This window comes from Lottia gigantea (genome assembly GCF_000327385.1).
Source record: "Lottia gigantea unplaced genomic scaffold LOTGIsca_22, whole genome shotgun sequence".
Taxonomy (NCBI): Eukaryota; Metazoa; Mollusca; class Gastropoda; family Lottiidae; genus Lottia; species Lottia gigantea.
The window spans coordinates 2489044-2503174 of record NW_008708555.1 but is presented as its reverse complement, the minus strand read 5'-3'; the positions used below and the strand labels follow the sequence as shown (position 1 = coordinate 2503174).

General features: G+C 33.9%; 3 protein-coding genes across 3 annotated transcripts; 1 reads left to right on the top strand and 2 right to left on the bottom strand.

Moving 5' to 3' along the window:
* Positions 1–223: 223 nt before the first annotated feature.
* Positions 224–2738, bottom strand: LOTGIDRAFT_159935 (hypothetical protein; the record flags this gene model as incomplete). The annotated part of the gene is made up of 5 exons (XM_009054624.1): positions 224–300; positions 564–750; positions 1338–1461; positions 1757–1877; positions 2657–2738. The coding sequence occupies 5 exons, from the start codon at positions 2736–2738 to the stop codon at positions 224–226; spliced, it is 591 nt and encodes a 196-aa protein (XP_009052872.1).
* A 4694-nt stretch (positions 2739–7432) lies between these two features.
* LOTGIDRAFT_159934 (hypothetical protein) lies at positions 7433–9525 on the top strand (the record flags this gene model as incomplete). The annotated part of the gene is made up of 5 exons (XM_009054623.1): positions 7433–7505; positions 7714–7834; positions 8145–8271; positions 9083–9269; positions 9461–9525. 5 exons carry the CDS (start codon positions 7433–7435, stop codon positions 9523–9525), a joined length of 573 nt encoding a protein of 190 aa, XP_009052871.1.
* Positions 9526–10094: 569 nt separating this feature from the next.
* LOTGIDRAFT_159933 (hypothetical protein) lies at positions 10095–12441 on the bottom strand (the record flags this gene model as incomplete). The annotated part of the gene is made up of 5 exons (XM_009054622.1): positions 10095–10171; positions 10410–10596; positions 10895–11018; positions 12096–12207; positions 12438–12441. The coding sequence occupies 5 exons, from the start codon at positions 12439–12441 to the stop codon at positions 10095–10097; spliced, it is 504 nt and encodes a 167-aa protein (XP_009052870.1).
* Between the last annotated feature and the right edge of the window lie 1690 nt (positions 12442–14131).

The following is a 14131-nucleotide window of genomic DNA, read 5'->3' as shown; positions in this document are numbered from 1 at the left end:
TTTAGTTCGGGGCATTTTTGAAGGAATTATTCGATTTTCGTACATTTCTAGTACTTCTGAAGGCTATTTACATATATTCAAGACCCAAATCAACCCACAAAATAGCGAATCTGCCTCTTCAAGACAGACCTTTGCAATCGATCGTCAATATTGTATTAAGGAACAGAAAATGAGAAGTAAAATTCAGTTTTATTTTATTTCAATAGTTTTGGTCTGTGATGTTTTAAGGATTATCGAGAACTCCATCTAATTTACATCTTAGTTCTGAATCATATATTGCCTTCCTTGTTCCTTCTTTTCCTGTAATGATTGAAATTATTTAATTATTTCAATTTAATATAATCTTCACACAATGTTTCAGTAGAGTTGAGCGAATAGGAAAATTGTATCTCTCATTATGATAGGTAGACAAATTATTTATGCTAAAAGAGGTCATGGAGTATCACGTAATAATGCTTGTAAATGCAGCGTTTACGCCAAAATTAGACCTTACTCATACTCGGTCATCTTTCGGATTAGTTTCCACGGGATAATTGTTTATTGTGAACAAAATCATAACGAACCAGCCGGGTACGGAGCCAGGATAGCAGTAAACATGCTCCATCCACTTGGGTCAACTAACTCTTTCTTATGAGTAGACATTGGATCAATGTTCACTTCATGTTGACAGTTTATGTTTCGACACAACGATTGAAATTTATTTCCAAGATACTGTACACTAATAGTACCATTTGGGTGGAACAGAGATATCTGTAAGTAGAACGTAATATAAGTTTATCTGTGTATCAATCAATAACCAGAAAAAATTGACTAAGTCGCAGAGAAAAGACACAGATTAAAATGATAATACAGGGCTCACAAGTGCCACCTTAGCAAGAGTTTATCAGAGATCAATTAATCAACCAAGTAAAATTAGATATAACATTCGTTCCGTTTTTTTATTTCGCCACTTTAGGGTCTTAAAACTATGCTTTTAATATTCATCTAATTGATGACACCCGCCGTCAATCAAATCTCTGCCCTTTCACGCACTGACTGGGTGTGACGCTAACACAACAAATGATGTATTCCCAGAAGCATTAGACTAGATCATCAAGTCCACTGAAAGTGCAGAACGTTGTTGGAGCACGCCTTTTTATTGGATGTTACAATTTGACCCAATTATATTCAGGTGTTTAAGGCGGGGGTCGTCAGGTTAGGTCAAAGGTTATTGACGAAGAAACAAGAAGGGCGGCCTTATAAAAATAAGAGCTTGTATTAAAAGCGCGACAGTTTGGTCTAATTTTATGTGGAACTATAATGCAATGTTCAATTAATAACTAATTGATTATACAAACCTTCATTGGACTTCCATAACCGTGAAGAAAAACAATCATTGAATATGATGAAAACCAATATGGTACGGTATCGTTAGTGAAAAGAAATAGTATCGTAGCTGCCGCTGGTGCTTCATACGTCTTCCTTAAAAATTGAAGCAAAAAAATGGACATTGACCATGGTCAAAAATTTTCCGGAAGGTCATGAGCGATTTGATTGGCTGTTAAGTTGTCATGGTCAAAGTCATGAACTTTTCAAAAGCGATTGACGCATACTAACTTGTAGTGTTTATTGTTTATTAATGACATTTGATATTCACTATCTAATATAGATAATTTGAGTGTAATTCTAAAATTATGCTTGATTAGTAAACACAACCTGATACATTTGGCTTTCCATATTGATATCTTCGATAAAAATGGTTTTCAGTCATACTTACTCATTGATCACGAAGGTACCAGTCAATCCAACCGAAGCCCCTGAGTTCTTTCCTGTATAGAATCGATGTGTAGGATTGTATACATTGATGTCGTACGCTTTCTGATATTCTCTCCAATTGTCTGAAAGCAAAACATTAGATTAGGCACGAGTTGTGCCCCTTATTAGTCAACAAATTCATTATTTATTTACTTATAACATAGTGATTTAAGTTCGTTGTGGGTGGCATTAGCGAAACAAAGCATGTGTTCTGAAAGGTTAACCTGCATCGACTCTGTGACTGGGTTTGTGAACTGGGTATTCTTTTATTTATTCCCAATTTAAAAATTCAACAGATTTATTTTTAAAAAGTTTCAATTAACACTCCGACGCTACTACAACGATAATTCATTGACTTCTGATAACTTAAATTGAAAGCTACATAGATAATTGAATTATTCAAATTTATATAAATTACAGATTTTGACCATTGTATCAGGAATTGAAATTTTGAGAAAATTTCCATGCTGAGTTTGAAAGGGTATTCTTCCAAAATTATTACATTTTTACAATGAAAAATGCATACTTCCATTACAAAAAAGTGTAACTTTGAATTTTCGTCACATGACATTTGACAAATGTCTCTACTTTACATACGGGGAATACAAAAAAATCCACGAGCACTAACCTTCAATCAAAAATGGACATACCTGGCAAATTTAATAAAATATCGACAACAATGGATCTACACAGTCAGTAAAGTAACAAGACACGTGACAAAGATTTACAGAGAATTGGTTTGGGCTCCGGGTGATCTACGTAAGCCCCATCTTCGTATTGAGTGTCATATTGTTGCTGTATAATATATGTAATTTAAAGTATTATCTTTCTTAAAAAATTAAGAAAATTCGTAAATACATACCGGATTGGTCTTGACACGTTCCCAACACCTCAACTAACATACAACTAACTACCAGTGTCCCAACAAGACAGAACATCTTCATGCTGAAATTTGTTGATTTGATCTTTTGCGTGGCAGATGAAGTGGTCTATCTGTGAATAGCTCTATTTATATTGTAAATCTTTGAGTAACATCTGACACTAAATTATATCCACTGTTTAAACGCCCACAAACAGTTGCACACTAACTTTCCTTAAAGAACTAGTCTTGGATCACACGATTAGAGACGTCCACTCAAGCCTAACATTCAGTTGCTATAAAAATGTTTCAACATTATAGCTGAATTGCAACAAAATTTACACATTTGAACTGTTTTCACATTGTAGTTATTTCTCTTTATATTTGAAAATGGTGGCTATAAAGCAAAATACTACAGCGATTCCTTCACTTGATAGACTTTTGTGGGGCCAAATCCTGTCCTTGATATATTGTCGATATTTCATTATTTACTCCATGTTGGAGCTCTAAATATTCTAAATGAACTGGCTAGACAACCACTTAGGTTAAAACCCACAGTATTAATGGGAGTATACTGTCGTAATGAAGGAAGTTGTTGTATTTCTATATAAATTGATGTAATAATATCAAAAAATGGTTTTCAAATATCTCTATTTATTTCTTAGTTTATATTATATAAATGTTTAAGCCATTGAAAATAGCAAATAAAACGAGTTAAAATATCACATAAAATAAAAACATTAAATTTAAAATTCTAGTTTCTAGTATATTCACAAGTTCTGAAGACTAGTTACTTATATTCAAGACTCAAACCAATCCTCGGTAATGGCGCACCATGGCCTTTAAATGTACAGGTGTGCCATTTTTTTTTTTACCAATCATACTTAAGTCATAGAAACAGGATTTTTAAGTCACAGAAACGAGATTTTTTTGGCTGAGCCAATCAGTAATAGTTTCCACAGCTCACCGTTGACATTTGAGCCTTCAAGTCCATGTATGTCCAGAATTATCTGCTTTTGAAAGTTAAAAAGACGAGTAGTCTATTTATGAGACGCTGTCATATATAGGAAATACATCTCTAGAAATAGGAAAATTTGTGAAGGAATTATTGTTATCGAAATGTCCCGGAAGTGCCACAGTTCAACATGTGAAAAAAATCGAAAATCGGCTCTAGAAGGCGTATTTTGGCATCGATTTTCTTCGGGTTTTCATTTTTACAATCTACCTGTAATTTCTGACCTGATAGCACTTGAAAAATTACGAAATTCGAAGATTCGTCGCTCACTTTTTTCGATCAAATTTTCCAATTTTTTTGCAATTTTTTAGCTTTTGCATCGATTGATCTGAAATCTAATATGCAAAGGGGCATTACTAAAGTAAATAATATGTACTTGTAAAATATTTAACTTTACTTCCGGTTTTAAACGGGGAATCAATGGAAAGTACAATCCACTTCCGGTCGAATAACTTCCGGTGTAATTGAAATAGGTCAACGAAATTTATGATGAACGTAAGTAAATGCTATTACAAAAAAATGAAGAAAAAAAAATCCAGACTGGAAGTGATACTTTGGCCGCCATATTGAAAAAACACACTTTTGTAAAACTCAAAATGGGGCCTCAGGGTAAATGTTGATATGCTCAAATTTGATGTGAATTTTTTTCATGCTTTTAACGATCACACCACGCGACCTTGACCTTTGATGACCTTGACCTTCATAAGGTCAAAGGTCATTGACCTTGGCTATCATTTGATACTTTGACCTTTGACCTCCGACATGTACTTCCGGTTTTATAGCTATCCGTAAAAAGCCAAATTCGCAACTTTGGATTGCTCTAGCACGTGACCTAATTAATTTAGAGGGTTAATTTTTTCGGTTTCCTAATGTGCTTTTCATGCACTTTACATAGATATAGAACAATTGCTTTTTTAAAGCAAAATTGAAATTGGTGATTTTTTCAAATTTGAGTTTTGTATTACCATATTTGTGTCTTTTTGATCTTGGTGTATGTATATCTTATGACCTATTTTATGTAGAACCTTGATATTTTGAATACTTTGAATATGAATTCACTTATGACAAAAAAACTTGGGGTGGGCGTTGCACATCCGGGTTAAATTACTAATTGTTTACATTTAGAGGCAGGGGCATAACTCGCATAGGATGCGTTTATTCAAAAAGAGACTTTGCACACAATTACCTCATCCTTTTGGCCAGTTTGTGTTAACAGCTTAGTTGTTTCAGCTTTATAGTTCCAAAAAGGAACGTGTTTTAACATTTGGATTTTTTCATTTTTCGATTTTGACCTTTGTTGACTTTTGTTGACCTATATCTTTTGACCTGTATTATGTAGGAGCTTGACATTGCGAACATAACGTAACATTCTGAATATCAATTAACCTATGCAAAAAAAAATTGAAGTGGGCGTAGCACGTCCGGGTTAAATTACTCATTATTGACATTTTTGGCCAGGGGCATAACTCGCAAACTCGCAAAGTATACATTTGTTCAAAATGGAACTTTGCATTCAATTACCTCTTATATTGAGCCACTTTTTCTTAAAAATTCGGTTGTTTCCGCTTCATAGTTCAAAAAAAGGAACAGGTTTTGGAAATGCAAAATTTTCAATTTTTGACCTTGACCTTTGTTGACCTTGACCTTTGTAGGATTAAACGTCATTGTCATTGGCTATCTATTTATACTTTTATATTTGCTGTCTTATGTCAACTTCCGGTTTTATAGTCGTGTGCAATTAGAAATTTTGATGACGGATATCTCTTGATCTTGACCTTTTTAGACCTTCTCCTTTACAAGATCAAAGGTCATTGACCTTGGCTATCTGCTGATACTTTCATTTGTGAGGTCTGACGTCTACTTCCGGTATTAGAATCTTCTAAAAATAAAAAAATTATCAACTTTAGACTTATTCTTGCGCTTGACTTACTTATCGTCGATGGTTGATTTTTTCAGGGTCTTTAGCAAATTGCTACATTTGCAAAGTCCCATTTCTGCCACGAGTGGCTCTAGTTTATTATTATTTTCTAACATTTCTTATGAAGACTATCTACATATATTCATGACTTAAACCCCCCCCCCCCCCTCCCCTTAAATGTCAAAAACTTGTCCATTAAAGACCTGATGTGACCAAAACTAGTTATTTGATCGCTTGAGTAAATCAATTACAATTTATAATTGGGTAATATAAAATTCTAGTTGCCAATCCTTTGGAAAATTGACGTATTCAGACATCTCAGAAAATTATAACCGTACTATTTAAAATAACGGAGGCACGAGCTGCCACAGAGATTCTATACTGTAACTTTTATAACTATTATAAGGCAATATATGAAATTTTATGTTGGTTTTCATAAAATATATTCACATTATATACCAAGCTGAATAACTTTAATATAGTGTATTGTCCATTGTACTTTTCTAGACACTTGTTACCACTTTTCATTTTGAAAACAGGCATACTCGCTTATTATTGATATACTTCCTCATTTATGATTGATATAGTTCCTCATAATTATGAAAACAACAGTTTTATTATCAATGAGATAACCGAAATACAATTTTAATTTTGTGTTTTGTAATTTGTCTATTGCAATGATTTGAATTATTGTATTTAACTATTCCTGTCACATTGTGTTATAAACAGGATAAAGAGCACATTGATGTGAGGAAAATACGTAAGATGTTATGTCTGCTATGCGATTTCGAAAAATATTAACATTTCAAAGATTGTGTTTATGAAAATATTGTCATATATCGTTGGAAAGAGGGTCAGTAGTACATTAAGATTATGAAAATATCAATGTTAATTATATAATGTGGTACAACTTTACTTTCAAAAGTTGCAGAACTGTTTATGACAAGCAGGAATACTATATACGAAGTTTCAATATTGTTCGGTATCCATATTTAATTACTATTCTATTACTATTCTATTACTAATTATATCCATAGTTTTTGAACCACTTATAATCTATAGTGCGTGAACAGTATGTTTAATTAATTGAAACATCGACGTACAAAGCACTCAATTTAAAGGGGCAAGTTCAGCATCCGATTGATCAATCGTTCCTTAGTCTCGGAAACGAAAATCTTGTTGCCAATTAATCAGTAATAGTGTTTACAGCTGACCACCGAAATTTGAGGCTCCGAATCCCGTTGTGTCCAATATTATCAGCGTTTGAAAGTTAAAATGACGAATTATCTTTTCGTATACATAAATAAAAAGTGAAATTTCTAATTTGAGGAATATTTGATGATATTCGTGCAGATTTAGTAAATTTAAAGATTATTGACAATGAAATATATTTAAGATCCAACTCAACCAGCAAAATATGGTGAACCATGGCCTTTTGGAGATTAGTTTCGTTTGAACAAAACATTGATGGAACCACAGACGTGACAAAAATGATGTAGGGAAATATCCATCTTTCTAATTAATCAAGGGTCACAAGGTCACGTGATGTTAACAAAACGAAAGTAATGGTGGTTTCCTACACTAATTTTCAGTCATCTCAATGGTAATTAAATATATGTTAAAACACACAACTTCAGAAAATCGTTTTAAAACAGACTTATTTCCAGTCGACAGCTGGCAAAATAGCTATCAGAGGCTGACATACAGGCAGATGTTTCGGACAATTATGACATCACTAATATTATTAAGGATATAAATTGGGCTTCATAAGAGCGTTGAAATAATATGAACATCTTCACCTGCTACGCTCGTCATCACAATACCCAGCTCACTTGTAGTTGTTAACATGTTGAAGATACGCTGTCTGTTTATTACTCTACTGGTGCCGATTGTATTCGTCGTGGTAATAGGCGAATCGGGTATGTCATTATGAAATTCGTTTTTCTGTGATAAAAAAGATGATTTGCGTTACTTATTTCTCAATATGGAAGAATAAGTATCTACTACAAAACTTATTATTGCTTTAGAGGGACAATGCTTAACATTCTGTGCGTGAATTACATTAAACATTAACTAGTGATTGTAGTTCCATAAAGCTGTGTTATTACTCAAAATTGCTATTTTCAGTCAGCTGGAAAGAATATCAAAAGGCATACGGCCTCGATACTTACGATTCTGTATATGGTGTTTACAGTCGGTTCAACAAGGATGTCTCGGATGGTTTTACTGCTACATACAATATCAGTGGGTAGGTTATAAAAGAAACTAAGTCTAGCCGATACCAAGTTGGCCTGTTTAATCTAAATAGATGCACTATTTGACAAAACACTTTCTGTGATCTTTTGTCGCGGGCACACAAATGTTCATGGTCGGTGAATTTTGTCACAAATGACAATACGACATAGGCTACTCTATTTGGTATTTGGTATACCATCACGTTCTTGATTAAAAATCTTCAGCAGATGTTATACCAATAATAATTTGCGTGTGCCATTTTGCCTAACATCTATGTTTTTTGCAAATTCTGATCGATTTTTTATTATTTGTTCATTATCAAGGGAGACGCATGAACTTCCAGTGACAGCAACGGCAGTATTGCTGTACACTAAAGATACAATACCGTATTGGTTTAAGTCATCTTCAATGATGTTAGTCCACAGTTACGTTTATGGAAGTCCACTGAAAGTATGTTATAAGTTCTTGATGTTTTTGTTATATTTTACATAACACCTTTGTTAATGATGCAGATCAGACCGCCTTATGGTGGGTGCTCCGATATTCTTTTAAGTACTGGTCCGATCCAGGTGGTCCAGTATTATCTCTGGTTCGGTCAAGAGCATTTTTTTTAAAATTATTATAAAAACAAAGGGTTAGAAAAAGTTGTTGAATATAGAGAATATACATTAGAGCGGAAATGTATACCTATGAAATTGAAAGTCAATTATCCTACAGGTGTCGATTTTGGCTGCAGCTTAGTGACACCTAGAACAAAAAAAAAACATCCGATTAACCGGTCTGCATCATTTCTGATTATCATAAACTGTTCATCCTCTGTATAACTCCATTGTTATTAGATTAACTATATTGGTTGTCTGATGTTGTTTCTCCATCATTACATATTGTAATATTTCGACATTTTGACTATTTAATTAGTTCTTTCGGAAAAGAAATTTTTCACATTTACTAAAAAACATCTTAGGTTTGAGTTTTGCTTCACATCATTGCAGGTACAATGTTACTTAGCGGTTACGCTCGTGGACATCATCCAAAATTTTTTCTTCAAATCTGTTATATTGGAAGCAGGTATATATGACGGTGGTGCCAGACCTGCTATCATTATTCACTATGAAATGCTTACTCACTTGTGATTGATGTGTTTCCTCTTGTGAAAAGTTTATTAGCCGCTACCAATATTTCGCCGATATGTGAATTTCGGGTTTCATTTTGGTTTATATATATCACTTGTAACAAGTTTGGTTTTAATGTTTAATTATAGGTGTCGACGTTACATGAGAATGGCTCTATAACTGTAAAATACCTTGGAGATAGATTCCATCCATTGTGTAGAAACCTGAACTGTCAACGCGAAGATGTAGTTCCCATTGGTGTAGTTCAAAAGAAAGAATTAGTAGATCCAAGTGGATGGGGTTCGTTTCAATCAGTCGTGGTCCCATTTGCAAAAGGTTCGTTATGAATCTATTTCAAATAGCTAATTGCTCTGTGTAAGGTTCGAATGACGAATGATGTTTCAAGGATTAGTCTAATTTAGAATAACGATACAACAAACAGAAACTTTCCAACTTGCCGAAACACTCTTTCACATTGTATAAAATATGTAAATTGAAATAATATTTTACTAATTTTACATTTTCAGGAGTAGAAGGATCACGACAGAAAATATCTGATTCAAAACTGAGATGTAGCTTAGAGACAGAATGATCAATGTCGAACTCAATATTCCATGAGAAATAAAACAGTATGAAGCATCTCAAGATTGACTTATTCTCAGACTCATGGGGTAAAAACTTCACAAGAATATAGCCATTGGCAAAGTCACTGTCCTGGTAATAATTGCCACCATTGCACACTGCATTCCCGTCTTCATTAGCCAGGTACAGAAAAGAAGGGCATAAAAACTCCATTCCATTCCATTATTTGGATTGCAGACTGACGAAAAATCCTTAATGTGTACGACCTCAAACATATTGGTCCTTCGTTTACTGCCCCATCCCCACACGTACTCTGCCTCAATATTAGATGTAGGCGGATGGAAATTGTAACTGAGTCTTTTGTTCTGAAGATAGGGTTTTGCTTTACAGCCCTGGAACCTCGCAAATGTGAAAAAATTATTCGATTTTCGTACATTTCTAGTACTTCTAAAGACTATGTACATAATATATTCCTGACCCAAATCACCCCCCAAGCAAATGGCGAATCTGTCCCTGTTAAGGAACAAACAATGAGAAGTAAAATTCAGTTTTATTTCATTTCAATAGTTTTCAAATGTTTTAAGGATTATCGATAACTCCATCTAATTTACATCTTAGTTCTGAATCATACATTATCTTCCTTGTTCCTTCTTTTCCTGAAATTATTTAATTATTTCTTCACACAATGTTTCAGTAGAGTTGAGCGAATAGGAAAATTGTACCTCTCATTATAAGATTGGTAGACAAAGTAATTTTGCTAAAAGAGGGCACGCAATACTAAGTTGCAAAGCTTGTAAAAGCAGTGTTCACACCAACATTGGACCTTCGTTTTAGGTCATCTGTCGGGTTTGTTTCCACGGGACAATTGATTATTGTGAACAAAATCAAACTTACCGACAAGGTCCGGAGCAAGAACAGCCGTAAACATGCTCCATCCACTTGGATCAACTATCTCTTTCTTATGAGTAGACATAGGATCAATGTTCACTTCATGTTGACAGTTTATGTTTCGACACAACGATTGAAATTTATTTCCAAGATACTGCACAGTTATAGAACCACTGGGGTGGAACATTGATATCTGTAAGTAGTATAAGTCTATCTGTGTATCGGTGATTAACTGGCAATAACCAGAAAACGTAAAAACAATTCGCAGAGAAAAGACACAGATGAAAATGATAGTCCTCGGCTCACATGAGCGCTACCTTGATCAGAGTTCAAGTAAATATCAAGTAATATTTTCAACTAAATTTTCTTTAGAGTCAAACTCACTGTAGTGGCCATATAAAAATAAAGGCTCGTAAACAAGAAACGAAAGTTTGGTCTACATATACGTGGAACTATTATGCAACAATAAATATCTAAGTGTTGATACATACCTTTAGTGGACTTCCATAACCGTGAAGTAAAACAATCATTGAATATGTTGAAAACCAATATGGAACAGTATCGCTAGTGAAGAGAAATAGTGTCGTTTCTGCCACTGGTGCTTCGAACGTCTTCCTTAAAAATTTACACGGAAACCATGGTCATAAGTTTGTTTTTTTGTCCACAAGAACGAAAACACAGCACCCATTCCTACCATGCATTCCAACATAAAATGAGTATATTTACTATATCAAGTTTATCCTGCAGTAGAGAAATAATGTCAATCACTCCCATTTTTGCAATAGAGGATGTAAGGTGGGGGAGATGCTGTTAGCACCCGAATCGAAAGGAATAATACTAGTTCTATCTCTCGGAATAACATTTGAACAAAATATCAATGATAGGATAAAATGTAAATAGAAGGAACGACGAACACGGATAGATAAAAAGGGGTGACATTATATACTCGACAGCCGGCGAAAGGATGCCTACTTCGCTTCAAAGTATTTTTAGATAATGGGATCGAAATTAAGGCCATTGCTGCAGTAGTCAAAATCACTAACGCTACTCGGCATTTAACGACAAGTCAGTCGGTAGTGTGGCCAAGATTTATGGTCAAGTTGTGAACTTACCGTGCGTTGAAATCGATTAAATATACACTAATTCGAAAACATATCAACACTAAAGTTCATCAATGTTAACACCTAGTTAGGCCTGTGTTTATTTATCACACACTGTATATCGATCAGCGAAGAGTGAAAATTATGAAAATTTTCTTGCCATTTTCCTGAAGGTTATCGGCGATTTGATTGGTTGTTAAGTTGTCATGGTCAAGGTCGTGATTAACCTACAGATCAGATCCAACATGACAACCTCCACCACTCAAATAGCTTGAGGTTTTATATATGAAGCTGATTTGGAGGACGTCCTAAGCTATGGGTCTGATATTCTGATATTAATTTAAATAAATCTTATTGTAACCATATTCGCAATAGAAATAAGTGTTGTTTATTTTTTGTGTATTGTGTAGCATATATTATAGTGACAATGAAATATTTAAAAAAATGATTAATTACATTTGATATTCCCTATTTAATATGAATAATTTGAGTGCGTATTTCTGAAATTATTTTATATTAACCAAAAAAAATCTTATACATTTGGCTTTCCATTTTGATATCTTCGATAGAAATTGATTTTAATCATACTTACTCATTGATCACGAAAGTACCAGCGAATCCATTCACGTTTTTTCTTGTATAGAATCGGTGTTCAGCACTGTAATTATTGATATCGTACGCTTTCTGATATTCCCTCCAATTGTCTGAGAGCAAAAAAAATTAGATTAGTATAGTAGGCATATTTACATATTACACACATAAAAGGTTAATAGTGAAAGATTTAATTTCAGCCAGAATTCGCCAGTTGTGTTTGGAATGCGCCGCTGTACTTTTCACAGAACCCCATTAAAATTCTAAAGTTAATAGGCCTATTTATACGCACTAATGCAAGGATGCATTTCTGAAAGTTTTTTTTTCCCTTTGAATCACTCACCCATGTTATTAGTAATGGAAATAATTAATTAGAAATTATACATATTATAAAACCCATGAAAATATCAGTACTGTAATGAAATACAACAACTCAAACAGGCTGGTTTTGAAAAAAAATATTGAAAAAACCATTGACCATCAGCTTGATCCAAATGGAATGTATACTTTGTTTTCTACGGAGCCCATAGGCGCAATTTCCCGTACTTTTATAAAATATTTCGTTTTAACGAATTAGTTATTAAATGAAGGGGAAAACATCTGGTTGGATGATGACGATGCTACGCAGACGGAGACAAATATCGAACTTGTTTGATATTATAAATCGTGTCGGGAACGCGATGATCTTGTCGTGAAAGCACGGGAAAACGCGGGATTTTACTCAAGATTTCAGTCGGCGACAAAAATCGCTCGCATCTGTAGATAATCATAGCTAAGGGGAAGAGGCTGATTGGTCGAGGCTAATCATCCGAAACGTCTTAGGTCTCGTTTGGTACCAAAAATATGAAAATCAGATAATAAGTAATCTTTCTGCAAACAAAATGGCGGCTTCATATAGTCTTCCGGTCCGATTTCGTTTTATTCTTATTTCGTTTGTAATCAAATCTCTAATGATATACATATGCTATTTTCGAGGTATCGGTAAGATAATAAAAAGGTGCATTAATGGCATTCTTTGACAAAGCCTGGAAATGATGCAAACCTTCTGAAAACAGATCATAATACGTCTATATAATACAATGCATTTACCATATACAAATCGATCGATCGATCAGTATTATTACTCAAAATTAAACACATTGGTGCATTTTGGATAATATGTTGCACCTCCCTGTTTAACTTATTCTTAACTTAAAATTAACCAAAATGCGCCAATGTGTTTTAACTTGATTGAAGAAAATCAAAAGAGACAGATTTGGTCGAATTCTTGGCTTGTTCGTAGAACTATACATAACTCACGTTCAGACAGCTAGAGCTAATATGCCTCTATTTATCTGTATCCATACAGAGAATAATAACCATGTGTCATAACCGTCAAATATTAAAATCGAATGCAAATGGCAAATTTAATAAAACATCGACCACAATGAATATACATAACAACGATTACATAGCATTGGTTTGGGCTCCGGGGAATCTACGTAGACGCCATCTTCATATTGAGCGCCATAATAAATAATGTAAAATGTAAGTAATAAAAAGCATTATCTTCGAAAACTTACTCTCTAGCCACATCAAGTTCTAAATGAATTGAAATATTAATCTCCAAATATTGCTAAGAGTCTTCGATTGTCTTTGGGTTGATGAAACTCCAACCATTGAAAACAAAATCATTTGAAACTGTTACAGAGGGAGATTTTCAGTTCAAAATGTGTCATTTTCACATGAAATTTCTTGGAGAGAAGTCTGTTCATTTCAAGTGGAAAATTTTCAAAACTTATATATTCATGGACCCAAAGGCATTCTAAGACAATTGGTATGCACTTGAAAATCATATTTTTAATATTTGTGACACGAGAGAAAAAATTCATTTTAGAACTTTAGAATGTGGCCAGAGAGTAGTAAATACATACCGGATTGGTCTTGACACGTTCCCAACACCTCAACTAACATACAACTAGCTACCAGTGTCCCAACAATACAGAATATCTTCATGCTGAAAGTTTTAAATTTGATCTTTATATGAAATGGTCTATC